Source organism: Meleagris gallopavo, chromosome 15, assembly GCF_905368555.1.
Source record: "Meleagris gallopavo chromosome 15, MGAL_WU_HG_1.1, whole genome shotgun sequence".
Taxonomy (NCBI): domain Eukaryota; kingdom Metazoa; phylum Chordata; class Aves; order Galliformes; family Phasianidae; genus Meleagris; species Meleagris gallopavo.
The window spans coordinates 206,619-224,823 of record NC_139418.1 but is presented as its reverse complement, the minus strand read 5'-3'; the positions used below and the strand labels follow the sequence as shown (position 1 = coordinate 224,823).

Genomic DNA, 18,205 nt, shown 5'->3' with positions numbered 1-18,205 from the left:
TGAGCCTGAGCTGCATATCTCAGCACACTTCAACCCACTGTGTTCCCCTTTGGCACAAGGGCCAAAGTTTATGGCCACCCGTGCTGCCCTGAAACGTGACATCTGCCACACTGGTGCCTGGCTCTGTGCCACCCTGCTCCCATCAGTGGCTGCTGCACAGGCCAGCCGGCTGCTTCCAGTACAAACAGCCTGTGTTTGCTGGAGTGTTTGTGCTGCATGTTGTGGTATTTGCACTCTATACAGTGAGGCTGTTTGTTTGCAAAGAGTCAAGGTAGCAAAACCTGGTGGTGACACAGTCTGTGCAAGCAGGGCCATGTGTTGTGGCAACACAGCACACTCATCTCCATCCCGTTTGGCCTGCTGGTGTGGGCATCCCTTGGTGCTCTCAGCCCTACTCTGGCTGGGGTCACCCAGGCTGCCAGCTGCAGGCTGCTGGTGGGGCTGGGGGTGGCAGCCAGAGAGGCTCCTTGCTGCCCCGGGGTTGCTGTCTCCTGTTGGCCCCTTCAACCCCACTCCAGATTCCCTTAGTGGTGACATGTTCCTCCCAGTCATGCATCCCCATGGTCCCAAGGGGGGACACCATGCCACATCCCCTTCCCTCAGCATTGCTGCTGCAGGGCCATGCATTTCCCATCCCGTGCACTGATGCTGCCATCAGAGATCCACTCTTGGCCTTGCCATGTGCTCTCCAAAGCCCTGTGAGGTTTGAGAGGGCTCAAAGCCACACTGCTTCTTCCTAGAGCATAAAAGCAGGTTGTGATTGGCCTCAGGGGTAGGTGCAGGTGCGGGATGTGACATTTAGCTGGGAGACTCACATCTCATCCTCTCTGCCGTAGTCACAGAATGATGGCATCGTGCTCATGTCCCTTGCAGTGAGCTAGGTGAGTAGTGATGGGCTGTGCCACCTATCAGCCCAGGATTAGTGCAGCTGGTGGCAGAGCTGGGGTTCCCCAGTCTTTTGCCCACATGGACAGCTGGAGTAGTGGGAGCCACTGATATCAAGGTCTTCAGGGCTGGCCACTGTGTTTGATAACACTGTTTGGGGTTTGGCTCCTGGCTGTTGGTCTGCGGCCAGTTTGAACTTGCTCATAACTTTTATAAGGGTGTGATGAGTGAGGTGCTGTGAGTACTGGCAGCTGCAGAAAGCAAGTGCCCAGAGGCGCATGTGGCTCCTGGCTGCTCTGCACAATGAGAGCCGAAGTGCCTGGGCCGGCCAGCATGGCTCCAGCTGTGCAGCCTGGGCAGGGAGACTCTGCAACCTGCAGCTCTGAGCTTTTCCATACAGCAGTCAGCCATAGCATCTTCTCACCGAGCATCTCCTCGACAGCTGAGCGCATCAGTGCCATCCTGCAGCAGGAAGAGGTGGGGGACCGAAAGTGGCCACCACTGTTCATCCAGCTCAATGAGCTATTCAGCACTGCATCAGGCCTGGCATGGAGAGAGACAGCTAGGTAGGCAGTGGGCAGCGGACAGGGCCTGGTGGCAAAGTGGGAGTGCGGGGGGAAGCCTGTAAGTATTCTGCTGGGGATGACCCAGGAGTGCCCTACACTGTGAGAATGCTCGGTTTGCTTTGCTGCCTCTAGTGCCCGCATGTGCCTTCCAGGAAACTCTTGTTCCTGATTTTGAATGACTCATTTCATGTGAAAGCTTCTGCCCCCTGTGAGGGCATTGTGTCAGGCTGGGTGCAAATGGTCACACTGTCTTTTCACAGCATTCACGTAATTCTCTTAGTTCTGCTTCTGCATTCACTGACTCTCCAAGTCCTTGGCAGCAAGCCAGTTGTGGGAGTGCATCACTGTCTGGCTGGGCAGAACTGAAAGCACTGTGCTCTGGGAAATGGGCAAAGAGGACATCATGGGAAAGCTGGGCAGAAGGATGTGCTCTGCAGGACATTTGCGTCAGAGGTGAAGCCTGGGTGCAGTGTGAGCAGTCAGCGGTGCTGGGCAGCTCTTCCTCAGGGCAGGGGATGCATCCTTCCCACAAACCACTGGTGGGAAAGGAGGTGCACCGCTCACCTCAGGGAGGTGGGGCACTGCAGGTGTGAGAGGTCTGTGGCCATGATCTCAGTGCATGTACCTTGAAGCCCTGGGAGATAGTTTGGTTTCTTTTCCAGAGCAAGCAAGAGCAGCCTGTAAAAAAGGCTTGGCCAGGGGTAGCACTCCCAGTGTGGAGCTGGGCTGCAGTGGGAATGCAGCAGCAGAGCCTGAAAATGGCTTAGATGCTCAGGGCAGCAGGAGTCAGAAGCAGCCTGGGGGCAGAGCTGAGTGCCAGGAGGGCAGGTGGAGCATGGGGAGGGCAATGAGGTCCTGGGCAGGGGTATAGGAGAGCCAGGCCCATCCCAGGTCTGGTGTGGGGCGGGAGCATGGTTGGGAAATGCCACCTCATCATGCTGTCCCTGAGCAGCTCGACAGCGATGCCTGAAGGAGACTCGGAGATATGTGCTAGCAGTTCCCATACAGCAGTGGGCCCGCCACAGAGTCCTGCAGGACTGGAGCCATGTGTCTGAATGCTGGGGCTCTCCCAGCACCTGGCCCTGCTCTCCCAGTGCAGCTGTGCTCCGGGCAATGCCCTGAGGCCTGGCAGCAGGCTGCTCTGGGCTCTGCCCTGAGGGGTGGTCAGTACTGCCCTGTGGGTGCTGCTGGGCACACTTGCCCTGTGCTGCATGCCAGTGGACAAAGGGAAGCTCTGTGTGTGCTGCTCTGCAAGGATTTGGCACAGCCTGACCATGACAAACTGCTCCAGACACTTCTCTTCTGACTGCCAGCAAGCACTGCTGGCCATGGGGCTGGGTGGAATCCCTCCAGCCAGGGGAGCAGAGCAAGGTGTGGAGCTGCAGGGCCCTGTGCCCAAGCCAAACTTAGGGATCTGTTTTCCTGCTGCTGAGCACAGAACACCTGAGCAGACATTCCCTGCTCCTGACTGCGCTTCTTCCTTGGCAGGTGGATTAAATTTGAGGAGAAGGTGGAAGACGGAGGGGAGCGCTGGAGCACACCTCATGTCCCAGTACTTCACCTGCACAGCCTCTTTGAGCTGAGGACGTGTCTGCAGGAGGGGACAGTGCTGCTGGATCTAGATGCCCACAGTTTCAAGGAAATAATTGGTACATGGGTAATGCAGATAAATGGGGTGGGATGCTCCCAGAACAGGAGCCAGCCCACCAGGAGATCCCTAGACAAACCAGTGACAGAGGGTACCTGGATCTACCAGCAAAGAGGGCTTTCCCCAGAAGAGCTCCATGGCTGGGCAGATCTGGGGCTGAGCACTGCCCTGTGTTGCAGAAAAAGTACTGTCTGCACAGCCTGATGTATGGGATCCTGAGCTGCAGGACTGCCTGGCAACTTTGCTGCTTTGCCAGCCGCTGCACCGAACCACCACGGCCCCGCTGCGTGTGCTCACAGAGCTCAGCCTTTCTCCCTGCAGAGGTACACCTGGCAACACAGCAGGGGCCGGCATGCTGCTGCTGCCCCTGGGACATGTACCATGCTTTTGCTTGTGCATACATTTTGCTGCTTTTTCTGTTTCTTTGCAGGGAAGGCCAAATCCTGCCCTGAGCCCAGAACCCAGTTCTCAGAAACTCCTCTCAAGGAGCAGGTATGGTAGGAAGGGCTGGGCAGATGGATTAATGGTCTATGGGAGAAATAGTTTTTCCAAGAAATGCATCAGTTTCTTGGTCTCAGACCTTAAATGAGCTGAAAAGTTCTGTCTACAAATGGCACTGAAAGGTTTTACAGGTCAGGACCTGTGTCTGTCACTGCAGGACACAGTCTCCGTGATGTGTTCTCACTAGGGGAGGCAGAGAGCCCCAGGCCAGAGGGCCCAGAGGGAGGTGGCCCGGGAGGGGGTATGGGGGGGGTGAGGGGGCATGGTGTAGGTAGTGAGGTTGGAATCTGAAGTTTGGTCTCAGTTGGCTGTCCCACATCGACCTGACTTTCCACGTCCTTTCAGCTGAGAAACCAATTTAAGAAGAAGCTTCTGCCAGGGGCCGAAGTAGCCAGCGTTATGGTCGGGGAAGTCGACTTCCTGAAGAAGCCATTTCCCGTCTTCCTTCGCTTAAGAGAGGCTGTGACCCTTGGCTCACTGGCCGAAGTTGCCCTCCCCAGCAGGTAACTGGAGCACAGCCAGCGGCCTTGTAGCCCTTTCTGCAGTCAATGTCCCCGCTGCCTCCTGCATCCCTTAAGCTCTGTGCCTTGGTGCACAGAACAGCCATGGGGGTAGAAAGACCTTACCTGGTAAAAGCAAAGGAAAAGACACCCAAAGCCACGTACAGAGCCTGCATGCAGTCCCAGAACTTCTACTCACTGCCTCCCCTCCTGCGTCCTGCAGCACCTCAGGGGCACTCAACATTGCAGTGGGGATACATTGAGAGCAGTGTCAGCCACTGGGGCACAGACCCAGTGCTGCCCCTATATGGGCTCTGCATTCATCCTCCTCCCTATGGGCCTCTGAATGCATTCCACTTACTCCTTGGGAGCATCAGTGATCAAGGCTGGAAAGAGATGCAGATTTCTAGGACTCTCGCTCTCTCTTGCCAAGCTGCCCTGTGGGGGTGCTTTCCAGAGCTTTTGTCCTGGGCAATGTCAGCAGGGAGGGTGAGGAACAGGGACGGGAGATTGTTTTTACATGGTATCATTTGAAGCTGTAACAAGAAAATGTCAGCGTGACTCTGAAGTGAGGACGAGGACTTCCTTAGGAAGCACCCTGAGGAGGGGTAGGGATCAGGACGGACACTGCCGCCTCCTGGTCATTCGGGCCAGAGCGCCCGTGATGAGCACGCACGGAACCGAGCATTCACTTCTACACTCTCCTTAAAGGGAAATGTATGGCTTTGGGGTCGAGACAGACCCATGTGGAGTCTTGCTGAGTGTCTTTATTTGGCTGACAGCAACTGTTTTTCGTGTGTTTTCCGAATGGCCCTTTTTCCTCTCGAAATGGAAATGGGATGGAAGGAGAGCTCGTCCCTGCCCATCCCCATATCCTCAGTGCCATTCCCCTTTGCCTGCCACTCCAAGGTACAGTCAGAATTCTGGGGCTATCTCCCACTCAGATCCATCTTTTGGATATTAACTCTTTAGTTTTCCCATAGTCCTGATGCATGTACATAGGTGGTTCCAAAAGTGATGCCTCCTATTTTTTTCCATTGAAAATACAGCAGATACAAAGAGCACAATAACACAGCTTGATAGATTCTCAGCTATAGAACACTGTTTTCCAACACAGTCACCACCATTAGCCAATTTGTGCAGATGAACCCACCCACTCCCCATATGCTTAGCAGACTGCCTGCAGAGCACCTGCTCTCCAAAGGAGCTCCCTTAGAGAAGCTGCTGGTACTGCAATGTTCATGGGTTGCTGTCTTGTCTGCAGGTTTCTTTTCATTCTGTTGGGCCCTCAAGCCAAAGTGAAAGCCTACCATGAGATTGGAAGGGCTATGGCCACATTGCTGACAGATGAGGTGAGCCTAACACAGCAGCTGTCCTGAGCACACAGCAGCAGAATGGCTGAGGATGCCAAGGCTCCTCTTCTCTGCAGGCTGCAGCAGAAGCAGCCAAGGACAGGATGGGCTGGCAGCCTTCCTGGCCCAGGATAAGAAATATGGGTGGTTATAAATTCTAAGCACATCCATTGCAATGGACTGGATGGGTGCCTTCCTCAGTGGTATTTACGTACTGGGAGAAAGGCTGAATGCAGGAGTTTGAGGCTAATCCACTGCATCTCACTACAGCTCTTCCAAAGGATTGCATGGCAGGCTAAGCACCAACAAGACCTCATTGCAGGGATTGATGAGTTTCTGGATGAACTGACTGTGCTTCCTCCTGGAAAATGGGACCTCAGTGACCGAATTCCTCCAACACGCTGCCTGTCATCCCCAAACAAGAGGTATCCTGGAGGGAGGGCACCCACAGCCTTTGGTGGCTCCTGTGGAGGGTCCCAGTTGGAGACCTCTGCTGCAAGCCTGTGATGCTGAAATCATAGAATCATAGAGTGGTTTAGGTTGGAAGGCACCTTTAGGAAATCTGGGTCTCAATGGAGGTGAAGCTACCTAGGAGCCAGCCTTTGTCAGTGAAGTATTTCTGGCCAAGCCCCTTTGCAGCTCCAGCTGATGCAGACCACAGCTATGGTCCTGGTGCTGTTAGTTCTGCAGTCCCACTTGGCTCTTGCCAGTGAGGGAGTGGCAAAACCATCCCATGCAGTGTTCAAGCAAGAGCTGCTGGGAACACAGGGCCTCAGCACCTTCCAGCAGGACACCTCCTGCTCTGCCCAGCTCTCTTTCATAACTAGTCTGTAAAAAGTTGGTTCAGGGGCTGACCTGCCAGCTGGTGGAGATATCTTGTCCTCATCCCACCCCACCTCATTGCCAGCGAATACAGAAGGTCCCCCCAGCCCTGTTCCCTTTCCATTCTCCCTGTCCCTGATAGCATCTTCTTGATGCATCGATGTCCTGAGGGGTCTGGTCTGTAGCCCTCCTGCTCAGTCTCCCCTGGCTCTGCCTCAGGATCTCCATGCACCTGCGGGAATGGAAATCTCACTGCAACGGGAACACAACTGCTGCCAAGGACAGGCTTAGCCTGGCCCACCTGCATACCAGTGAGGAGCTGGAGAGGACAGGAAGGTCAGTGCATGCAGATGGGTAATGGAGCAGGGTAAGGCCTTGTCTGCTATATCAATCCTGGCTTCACTGGGCAGATCACTACTGCCAGGGCCACCTCCTCCAACCAGCACTGGCCAATGATTCCAAGGGAGAGAGGACTTTGCTCTCTGGTGATGGCCATGGCCAGCTGGAGGGTGCTAGAGCCCTGCTGCCTCTTCTCTCTGGGCTGCTGCAGACTCTTTGGGGGGCTGATCCGAGACATCCGAAGGAAGGCACATTGGTATCGCAGTGATTTCTCTGATGCCATGCACATCCAGTGCCTCTCAGCAGTTCTCTACATCTACCTGGCAACGGTCACCAATGCCATCACCTTTGGGGGCATGCTGGGGGATGCAACGGCCAACATGCAGGTCAGTGTGCCTTGGGGGTGCCAAGTTGGGTATGGGCTGTGATGTAGAACAGTGGGGTATGTGAGGGTTTGCCTGCACTCCTCAGGGCAGGGCTGCCTGGGGAGTGCCACATGGAGCTCCCTGCTCATGCTCTGCTCACGCACGCTGCAAGGCATCCTGCAGCACTGCTCTCCATTGGCAGTCCCAGAGCACTGGCTGGGCCTGAGCAACTGTAGTGCTCAAACTCATCCCTGCTGCCCAGAGCCCTGGTGTCCAGCCAGGATCCTGCACTCTGTTCTGCAGGGGTCTGAAGGAAGGCAGCTGCTCTGAGCATGGCCTGCAGGCACAGGCATGGCTGGCTGTGTGCTAGGGTGCCAAGCATTCCCCTGAGCAGGCTTTGGGAAGCTGTGGCCCCTGGTGTAGCCCTGCTTCTGCAGCTCTATGCCTGAGCCACATTAGGACCTGGGCCCACCATTGGGCTGGCTTTGGTGACAGCCCGAGTGTGAAGTGCTGGGGTGACTCCTGGAGCAGTGGCTGGCCTCTCAGCCACCTCTCAGACTCCTTCCTCCCTCCTTCAGTTCAACATACTGACATCACTTGTGGTTGGGATGATGTCACCTGTAGTCAGGGTGACAGGTCCTGCTGCTGCAGCCCCAGGCTGCCTGTTTCATCTTGCTGTGGCAACAGCTCTGAGTGCTTGGAGCAGAGCAGGGTCCCACAGGTTCTCCCCGAGCAGAATCACCTCACATCTGTAGCCAGTGCCAGGTCCACATGCCCTTTGTCCCCTCCCTCCTGCCTGTGGGGCTGTCACCCTGGTACCTCTCCTTCTGCTGGCTCCATCAGGCTGACAGCACCTGAGCACTGTCCCCCTGGCCCCAGTGCTCACCTGATCCTGGCATCCCATCCTTCTGCATTGCAGGGTGTACTGGAGAGCTTCCTGGGCACTGCCTTCACTGGCTCCATCTTCTGCCTCTTCTCCGGCCAGCCTCTGACCATCTTGAGCAGCACCGGCCCAGTTCTGGTCTTTGAGCGTCTCCTCTTCTCCTTCAGCGAGTAAGAACTGCATGAGGGCATCTCCCCAGGTGGCAGCCCTCAGCTGCACCATTCGTGGGCTGGGCACAGGCTGCCTTCACATGGCTGAGTGCCACAGTAAGGGTCTGGGCCACTTTCCTCGCTAGGGACTACGGTCTGGACTACCTGGAGTTTCGCCTTTGGATTGGGCTCTGGGTGGCCTTTTTCGGCTTGGTTTTGGTGGCCACTGAAGCGAGTCACCTGGTGCAGTACTTCACCCGCTTCACTGAGGAAGGCTTCTGTGCCCTCATCAGCCTGATCTTCATCTATGACTCTCTTAAGAAGATGCTGAGCCTGGCAGAAGCCTTCCCCATCAACTGGCACTACCGGGCTGATGATGTGACCTTGTACAGCTGCACCTGCAATTTATCCGTCCCAGGTGAATGCAAGCTGCTGTCACAGCTCCTGCCCACACACTCAGCATGGCCCCTGGGCCAAGTCCCTGCACAATGCTGGCAGGTGGGGAGCTGGGCTGTGCTCACAGGGCTGTGCCTTCATAGGGACAGAGCTGCAGCATAGCAGCTTCAGTGCCACCTGCTGTGCATTGGTCTCCACACCTCTATCAGAGTGGCACAGGGGAGATGAAGGATATGGGCATGGCAGGAGGTGGTGGTCCCAGGCACAACAGGAGCTAACTGTGGCCCCAAGGAGCACTACAGTCCCTGAGAATGATGAGGGATGTCTAGTTCAAGAATGCCTCACAGCCCGAGAGGAAGGAGGCTGCTCAACTCTACCCTTCCCTGCCCATCCATATTGGCACCTGGTGCTCCCATGGCCCTGGGCATCCCCACAGCTTGCCTAGGTGTAGGCAAAAGGGTAAGCAGTAAGTTGCATGGAAATGTCACCTCGTCCTGCCCTTGTACCAGTCGGAGTCAGACCTTTCCCAGTGGGATACAAGAACTACCTTCCTGCCACTATCTACCCTGCACCAGGGACTCCTGCTGAGCCTTTTTATGCTGCAGGGCTGGTGTCAGGACAGGAGCACCATCTGTATCCCTGGTCACCTGGGATGGAGCACCCTGACGAGCACAGCCCAGCTCCCAATGCCTGGTGCAGGCATCTGGTCTGTTGCTCGTGTCCCCAGGTATACTCTGTCCCCGGCCTGTGACCCCAGGTCAGGCTGCTCCCAAAGGCTTATCCCTTTTTTGGGAGTGGCACTGTCTGTCCCTCTTTGCCCCCTGGCTCAGGCAGGGACAGGGACCTGCAGCAGCCCGGGGCTGTGCTTCTGGAGCCTTGGCAGTTCGGGAGTGGGGTGAGCTGCAGTTCAGCTCCTGCAGTGTGGGGACAGAAGATGTGGGGCACTGGAGAGCTCAGCAGACCATGCAGCACCTCAACTGACTTTCTCTATAGTCTATAATCTGCTCTATAATTCAGAGGGTTTTTCATGGAGTCTGAACAAGATGTGTCTCTGCTTCCATGGTGATCACCGTGTCTGCAGGACCACTGTGGCAGTGGAGCCATGGCACTGTGCACCTGAAGCACCAGTGCTAGGCAGAGCTTGCTGCTGCTTTTGACTGTTAGCGTGCTGATGCTTCAGCCAAGCCCTTTCCAAGCCTTTATGATCCCAAAGGCACAACTTTAGGCTGGAAAATTTCACCTTGAAGGACTACAGCTTGGCCAACTTCAGGACAGCTGTTAATGGGCAGTAGGAATTGCTGAAGAAGAACTATTTTAGCACAACAACAAGGAGACAACAGTGAAGAACTGTGAAGGGTGTGAGGAAGACTTGCAAAAGTCTGCGAGAGGCTGGGCCACGGATGCATCCTGGAAACCTTGACTCTGGCATCACCCCTGGCCTGGTGCTTGCCCAGAGTATCCAGCTGCAGGCCGGGCTGTCCTGCTGCCTGGTGTCATTCTCATGCCTCAGGAGTCCCACAGGGCCCCACCTGGGTAGCCAAGCCAGCTTAGAACTCCTGGGAATATTCTGGGGACAGGGTACTGGCTGCTTGGTGCCCAGCTCTGCAGTCCCATGGCTCCTGGGGCACCAACTCCCTCCATTGCCTTGCAGGACACGTCACAGCAGGCAACAACACACTGTATCCTCCACCTACAGCCCTGCAGCAGGTACAGACCCTTCTCCTGGGAGGGGACACAGAGCACCAGGCTGCTCACACTGGCCCTTTGGCTCCAGTGCCACATCCCTGGCTTATTTCCCACCTTCACCCTTCCCACATCCCACAGCCTCCTGCAGTCTGGGCCGCACTGAGCCGGGCCCAGTGCCTGGGCCGAGGAGGCCACCTCCTGGGGAACAGCTGCCCGTATGTGCCTGACATTGCCCTTCTGTCCTTCCTCCTCTTTGGAGGCACCTTCCTCTGCTGCACCACGCTCAAGCACTTCAAGAGCAGCCGCTACTTCCCCACGGGGGTGAGTGCCCCCCCGCCTCTCGCTGGGGCTGACCCTGGGGTGTTTCTGGGGCGGTGTGGATGGTCCCTCTGCCACAGCTGCCTGGGAATGGTCCCTGGCCAGTGCGGGTGAAAACCTCCCTGTCTGTGGCATTGCAGTTTCGGAAGCTGGTGAGTGACTTCTCCATCATCCTGGCCATCCTCATCTTCTGTGCCATTGATGCGGCTCTTGGTCTGGAGACTCCCAAGCTCCTGGTTCCCAGCGAGCTGAAGGTGACCAACAGATAGGGAACAAGGGGCAATATCAAAGAGCAGCTGGCTCAGCAGCAAGCCTCACACTGTTTGCGTGGCTGGGCAGGGGCTGCTGTGGCTTATATGAGGCCTCCAGCGCAGCCTGGAGGAAGGAGGATTTGTAGGAGTACCGAGCCTTTGCTTGAACTTGCCTGCTCTTGGCTAGCCTGGGCGCATCCCACACACTCTATGGGTGTGTGAGGGCTCGCCCTTGCCAGCAGGAGGCTGCCAGTTCATCTTCCAGGCTTGTGAACTGTCTCCAGCATTGCCTCACTCATCATGGAGGTCTTGGAGAAGAGAGGAGACAGCAGGCTTCCTGGAAGGGCTGGTGTCTGACCTACTTGTCCTCAGCCCAGCCAGACCCAGTGCAATGTGAGGAGAGCTGGCCAGCACTGCAAGCACTGACGTGCCAAGCTCGCTCAGGCTTAGATGGCAAGCCTGGCAATGCTCAGCTCTGTAGGATTTGCTTTGCAGTGCCTCTGGGAGCTTGCCTCCTCACCTCTCCCCATAAACAGCCTGGCTGTGTCTGGCTCCCCAGCCCGCCTTCCCCAAATCCCACTGTGCTGCCAGGCTGGTGTACTCTGGCTGAATGTCGCAAGCTTTGCTGGTGAGCAGGCCTGCATTGTCTGCAGAACCTGCCCCACACTGCTGCTGTCTTTGCCATCGATGTGGTCTGGATAGAAACGCACAGTGGACTTGTTGGCATGACTGTCCTGCAGTCCTTCAGCCCTATGTTACTGCCCCACTGCATACAAGGGGTTGGGCCACAGACAATCCTGTGGTCTGTAAATGGCCTGGCCTGGTCCTGCTTACGCAGGACAACCTTACACTGTAACTCATGCTGGAGCAGGAGTTGTGAGCTCAAGCCTGGACTTGGGCTCCCCACCCTGGGTGTGGAGAGGGATTGTCAGAGCAAAGGATCACACTCTGCTTCTTCCATGAACTGGGTTATAGTCCATATGTGCTGCTACCTGCTTGGGCACTGCAATATCCCCTCTTCCACCCACTGCTCAAATGTTCCCCCTATAGCTTACCCAGGCGGGCCTGTGCTGTTCTAGGTGTGCCCAGCTCCCAGCACCAGCTCATGGTGCCCAGGAATAAGCTCTGCTGCAGTGGGTGTCCTTGCAGGCTACTGGGTGAGCCTGGAAGCTCCCAAGGAAGGAGCATCCAAGGGCATCCATGTTGATCCAGCTTTCGTGCCCATGAGCTGGTCACTTCACTCTGCTATGCTGCAGGCCCTGTAGGCATACGTTGGCTGGCATGATCTTTCTGCCTTCTGCAGCCCACAAATCCCATGAGGGGCTGGATTGTCTTCCCCTTTGGAGCCAACCCCTGGTGGATCTGCCTGGCAGCTGTGGTGCCTGCCATCCTTGTCACCATCCTCATTTTCATGGACCAGCAGATCACAGCTGTCATTCTTAACCGCAAGGAGTACAAGCTGCAGGTGAGCAGAGCCAAGGGGTGGAATGGTGCCAGCAGGGTGCAGGCTACAGATGGGGAACACTGCTCTACCCTGTGTGTGAGCTCTTGCTTGGGCCAGGCTGGGCAGACAGGGGAGAGCTGGCATTGGCAGTGCCAATGTCTTGCTGTATTGACTCCTGTAGAGGCGCAACCCTTGCCAGGCAGGTGGGACTTGCTGTTTTGGGGGTGTCAGCCTTCCCACCGGCTCTAGGGATGCCCCTGAGCCTCTCCCTCTGCGGCATCCCCCCCATGCCTCCATCATCCACTGCAGGAAGGGCTGTGGATAGGACTTGGTGGGGGACAGCGGGAATAGGACATTGCTGGGACAAGCCAGCTGTAGGCTGCAGACATCCTCAGGGCTGGGCAGCATTGTGGCTGATCACCAAGAGAGTGCAAATATTAGGTTGTAGGCTGGCCCTTGGGTGTTTTTTACTCCATCTGAAGATTTATGATATTTACAAATGCTCTCAGATACATGCAGGACCTGGCAGGGCTCCCGCCACACATCTGCCCAGGACATATGGCTCATCCTGTCACTGTGAGCTCTGGGGCATGTGGCTCCGCAGGGCTGAGGGACAATGCTCACGGCATAGTCAGGCAAGATGCCACTCCCTGGCCTTGCCATGTGCTCATCCTTGGCTTCCTAATACATCCACCCCCCGCCCTGATGGTCAGCAGTAGCCCAGGGCCTGCTGTCTTCTGAGACAGTGTCCTGTTCCCATCATGCTGGGAGGGCCTCCCTGTGCTGCCATGGCCCATAGCTCATTCCCAGCCTCGGTGCTTCCCTCTTTGCAGAAAGGGGCAGGCTTTCACCTGGACTTCCTCTGCGTCTCACTCCTGATGATTGTCACCTCTGTGATGGGCCTCCCCTGGTACGTGTCGGCCACTGTCATCTCCCTGGCACACATGGAGAGCCTTAGGAAGGAGAGCACTGCCTCAGCTCCAGGCGAGCAGCCCGAGTTCCTGGGTATCAGGTAGGGCCTGAGCTCTGCCACATAGTGAGCTGCTCCCCATCTGGCCTGAGCCTCTACTCTGGGGAACTCCTGCACCTCTCCTGCCCACAGCAGTGGCACCAGGGGACAGGCTGCTGCCCATGCAGGCTGATGGGGGCTGTGGGTGCCTGGGAGAGCCTGGACACTCCTGAGATGCCTGCACTGCTGCCCACAGGGAGCAGAGGTTGACCGGCCTGGTGGTCTTCATCCTGACAGGAGTCTCTGTCTTCATGGCACCCATTCTCAAGGTATGGAAATTGGCTACTGGTGTTGGCCTCAGGGTGTCTTTGCCTCCTTTCTGAAGTGGGCAGGGTGCACTACAACTTAAGAGTGGTTCCCAACCCCACTGCTCCTCCAGCTGCAGCACAGAGAGCCACCTAACAAGGAGTACTGCACTGTTTGGGAAGGGATCTGGAGAAGGGCAGAAGGATTGGCTCAATTGCTGCAAGGTGACCCCAGCAGCTGGCTCACAGTTTTCCCCGAGGAGTCAGTCCTGTCCCCTGCAACCTCCTGTCCCATCACCAGAGCAGTGCCAGCACTTAACCCAGCACTGCAATGAGAGTGGCAGAGCTCCTGGCTCTGCTTCTTGCCATACCTGGGTCACTTGAAAGTGGGGTCCCTTCTCCTCTAGTGTCATCTCTGTCCCCAGTCCTGAGGATGGCAGAGAAACTAGAGACCAAAACTTCCTGCTCCTCCCGTTACAGTGGATGGTGAGATGCAGAGCTGAGGCTGCCTGTGGGACTTCTGCTTGGAGCCTGGCCAACGGGGCTGTGCAAATATTTTGTGATAGCACCAGGACCAGCAGCTGCCTCCCAGCTTGGGCAGGTGGTGCATCTCAAGTGGCTGTCTTCATGCCAGAGAAGCTGGCCAAATCCTAAGCATTTCTCACCCAATCCAGTGGGAGCAGAAGGTGATGTCCCTTGCCTGACAAGGCCTGGGAGGAAAAACAGAACATGCTGAGCAACATGATGGCAGGAATCTGGCTGGATACTGGGGAAATGTGCTTGTGAAAGAGGAGTTAGACTAGAAAGCAGCCCAGAGGTGGCAGGACCTGGATGTGAGGGCAATCTGGCCGTGACATCTGTCACCCCATTGATCACCAGAGTTGATTCAGCTGATCTCACTGGCTAGACAGGAGCTAGGCCGACCTGCTGACATAGTCTACCTAGACTTCAAGAAAGCCTTCGACACTGTCTCCCACAGTATTTTCCTGTACAAGCTGGCAGCCCATGGCTTGGACAATTACACTCTTTTCTGGGTAAAGAACTGGCTGGAGGCTGGGCCCAGAGAGTGGTGGTGAATGGAGCTAAATCCAGCTGGCAGCTGTCAGAAGTGGTGTTCCCCAGAGATCGGTACTGGGGCCTGTCCTGATCAGTATGATGACCTGGATGAGGGCACTGAGTGCACCCTCAGAAAGTTTGCAGATGGCACCGAGTTGGCAGGAAGCATCATTCTGCCTGGGGGTAGGAAGGGATCTGGACAGGCTGATCGCTGGGCTCAGGCCAGTGGGATGAAGTTGAACAAGACCAAGGGCCAGTCCTGCACTTGGCCACAACAGCCCCAGGCAATGCTATAGGCTTGGAGCACAGTGGCTGGAAGACTGTGTGGAAGAAATGGACCTGGGAGTGTTGGTTGACGCTGAGCTGAACAGCAGTGTGTTCCAGGTGCCCAGGTGGTCAAGGAGGCCAATGGCCAGTAGTGCAGCCAGCAGGAGCAGGGAAGTAATCATCCCCCTGTACTCAGCTCTGGTGAGGCTACACCTCAAGTACTGCGTTCAGTTTTGGGTCCCTCACTACAAGGAAGACATCGAGGCTCTGGAACGTGTCCAGAGAAGGGCAACAAAGCTGGTGAGGGGTCTGGAGCACAGGCCTTATGAGGAGAGGCTGAGGGAATGGGAGTTGTTCATCCTGGAGAAGAGGAGGCTCAGGGGTGACCTTATTGCTCTCTACAGCTATCTGAAGGGAAGTTGTGGTGAGGTGGGGGTTGGCCTGTTCTCCCATGTATCTAGCAATAGGACTAGAGGGAATGACCTCAAATTGTGCCAGGGGAGGTTCAGGTTGGATGTTGGGAAATACTTCTCCAAGAGAGTGGTCTGTTGCTGGAATGGGCTGTGCAGGGAGTGGGAGGAATCTCTGTCTCTGGAAGTGTTCAAGAAGTGTTTAGATGTTGTACTGAGGGACGTGGTTTAGTGGGAAGTATTGGTGATAGGTGGATGGTTGGACTGGATGACCTTGGAGATCTTTTCCAACGTTGGTGATTCTGTGATTCTATGACCTTCCATCTGCCCTGCAACTCCCGTGCCTCCAGGGGACAGCTTGGTGTGCTGTTTCACAGAGCTGCCTGCTGTCTGCAGCTAGGCCATGGCCCTTCAGTCACCCATCCCAGGTCAAAGCCTGCATTTGCTTTGCCAGTCACCCCACTATTTATAAATCCAGTGCCGTACGACCCACCTCCAAGTGCCTATGTGCTTTATCTCCAGCCTGGGTTACTCCCAGCTAGAAAATGGGGCAAGCATCTCAGAACTTCCATCCCCTCTCTGAAGATGGTGATGTCCGTGCATCAGTTCCCATCATAGACAGGAACAGTTGTAATGCCCTTGGAGCCACAGATAAGCAAAAAACACAAGAAATGAAATTGTGCTATTCAAAGAGAAGAAAACAAACACTGCAACTGTATATACGGACTGGGGACATAGCTTAGAGAGTGCAAATTGCACCCTGCTGAAGCCTCACCTGGTGTTTTGCAGTATATCCCAATGCCGGTGCTGTATGGGGTCTTTCTGCACATGGGAGTGGCAGCTCTGAACAGCATCCAGGTGAGTGGGGATGCAAAGAGCATGCCTCTGGATTGTATTGGGATACTTCTGGGTATTAGGGAGGAAGAGGTTTGCTAAATACCAGCTCACACTGTGCAGTATGGCTCAATACCTTGAATTTGGACCTAAGATCGGGCAGAGGGAAGGAGTGGTGTCTGGGTTGCTGGGGAGCATGAATTACTCCTGCACTGGTGGATCAGGTGGTCTGAGTGAAACAGAGGGACCAATGGGTGGCCCAGAGCAACTCCTCACTGATTTGCCTACTCTGCCCTACTCCTGCTAAACCCTGGGCAGGGACAATCCCAATCCATGCTCCAGAAATATCTACCTCTTTTTTCTTTTCTTTTTTTCCTAAACATCTGTCTGGAAAGAGCTCCTCTGGCCATAGCCAGAGGCCATAGCCCCACGTTCTGTAGAACTGTTCAGATCAACTCCCCTGCAACAGATCCCATAAGCAGCCCTGGCGACAGCATGGAGTGTTGGGGCAGAGGGCTTGGCCTGCCTTGGGGGCAGTCACTGCCACCCCTCTGTGCTAAGGGGTGGTCACAGCAGGGAGGTGGGTGACAGCTGACTGCAAGTGTGTAAGCATCCTTTCTCTGTGCTGTGTTTGACAAGCCTGTCTTCCTCTCCCTGTAGTTCATGGATCGAGTGAGGTTGCTTCTGATGCCTGCAAAACACCAGCCAGATCACCTCTACCTCCGCCATGTGCCACTGCGCCGGGTGCACCTCTTCACCTTCATCCAGCTGCTGTGCCTGGCCATGCTCTGGGTCATCAAGTCCACCATGGCTGCCATTGTTTTCCCAGTGATGGTAGGATGTCTCTTGTAACCAGGCTGGTTAAAACCCACGGACCTGCACCCACATGGGAAGCATCATGCTGCCAGTCCCCTGGCCCAAGCCCCGTGCATTGCACAGTGCTGACTTATGCTCTGCCCTGACCCCAGCTGCTGGCCCTGGTGGGGATCCGGAAGGCACTTGAGTGCATCTTCTCCCTGCATGACCTGAGCTGGCTGGATAACATTATGCCTGCAGCAGCCAGGAAGGAGGCAGATGGGAAACTGCACAGGAAGCAGGAGAAGCAGGAAAGCAACGCTGATGAAGACGTAGGTGATATCCTGGGAGCTGTGCTCTTTTGCAGCTATCCCCGAGGACTCTGCGGTGCAGGGGCTGCACCTGGCCAGGGCATGCAGCTCAGGCAGCAGTGTCTGCCTGCCCAGAGATGCAAGAACAGCCAACAGCCCCAGCACAAGGTGCCAAATCCAGATGGAATGGCACCAGAGCTGCGGTGCTTTCATCTAGGGAGTGGCTGTGGGAGTGGGGACAGCAGCGGAGCTGGCAGGCTGGGCCACGGGCTCCGCTCAGCCCGTGCCGTGGTGTAGCCTGGCAGCAGGCTGAGCAGCTCAGGAGCATGGCTGCCGGAGGGTGACCGGGAGCGCTGCCAACCGCATTGCCCCCTCGCTTCTCCTCCAGTCTGAGCTGATGCATCACCAGGGACGAGAGATCAACATCTCCGTGAATTAGGGCTGTGGCTGGGACGAGGCACAAGCAGAGCATCCTGGACCAGGCCTGCTGCTTGCCTCCCGCTCAGCTCCGACACGAGGCCCGCTGGCAGGCGCTTATTGCCTCCGCGTTGCAGCAGGGCCCAAACCTCTGCTTGCTCCGCTTTGTGCCGAGCCCCGTGCCCCGGCTGTGGGGCTCCGATCCCGGCCTGGCTCTCGGCCTGCAGGCCCCGCGGCACGTCGGTGGATTGCAGAATCACAGAAACACCGAGGTTGGAAAAGACCTACAAGATCATCCAGTCCAACCATCCACCTATCAGCAATAGTTCTCGCTAAAATTGCAGGACTCGCGCGGATAATGAAGATAATTGGCATTCGAATAAACGGTGCTTTGACCCTGGGCCGTTCTCTCGGCTCCTCCTTCCGGAGGGAAAACCGCTCTGGCCCGCGCCCGCTCCGCCCGCCACGCGCTGGCCACGTGGCCGCGCGGGCGTCTCACCGGCAGGGCCGCAGGTGACGTGAGTGGCAGCGTGCGGGGCCAATCGCGCGCTCGCTGGGGGCGGGGGGGCGGGCCGCTCACGTCCGGGTTACGCGCATTGAAGGGCAGCGCCGCGCGCCAGTGGGCGCTCGAGGCAGGGGAGGCGGTGTCGGCTTCTGCGCTGACGGAGCCCTTCAGAGGGCGGTGAAGGGGAGGGGAGGGGCTATGCCGCGGCAAGAGCCAATCGGGCGGCGTCAGACAGCGCGTGTCGTGAGCGA

The 18,205-nt window shown here is 56.5% G+C and overlaps 1 protein-coding gene across 1 annotated transcript; it reads left to right on the top strand.

The window, feature by feature from the left end:
• Nucleotides 1-1,164: 1,164 nt before the first annotated feature.
• On the top strand, nucleotides 1,165-17,754 carry SLC4A9 (solute carrier family 4 member 9). The gene is made up of 21 exons (XM_085236809.1): nucleotides 1,165-1,451; nucleotides 2,940-3,100; nucleotides 3,279-3,422; nucleotides 3,530-3,591; nucleotides 3,946-4,103; nucleotides 5,365-5,452; nucleotides 5,723-5,877; nucleotides 6,494-6,610; nucleotides 6,825-6,999; nucleotides 7,898-8,031; nucleotides 8,157-8,428; nucleotides 10,058-10,113; nucleotides 10,231-10,413; nucleotides 10,551-10,664; nucleotides 11,965-12,126; nucleotides 12,939-13,117; nucleotides 13,311-13,383; nucleotides 15,882-15,950; nucleotides 16,587-16,760; nucleotides 16,895-17,053; nucleotides 17,421-17,754. Exons 1-21 carry the CDS (start codon nucleotides 1,189-1,191, stop codon nucleotides 17,469-17,471), a joined length of 2,949 nt encoding a protein of 982 aa, XP_085092935.1. The 5' UTR covers nucleotides 1,165-1,188; the 3' UTR covers nucleotides 17,472-17,754.
• Nucleotides 17,755-18,205: the final 451 nt, after the last annotated feature.

Bases quoted from the DNA above. Each gene is read 5' to 3' on its own strand.
- SLC4A9 (XM_085236809.1), top strand. From the start codon at position 1,189: ATGAGAGCCGAAGTGCCTGGGCCGGCCAGCATGGCTCCAGCTGTGCAG. The intron at 8,032-8,156 runs GTAAGAACTGCA...TTTCCTCGCTAG, and splicing joins CTCCTCTTCTCCTTCAGCGA to GGACTACGGTCTGGACTACC. The intron at 13,384-15,881 runs GTATGGAAATTG...GGTGTTTTGCAG, and splicing joins TCATGGCACCCATTCTCAAG to TATATCCCAATGCCGGTGCT.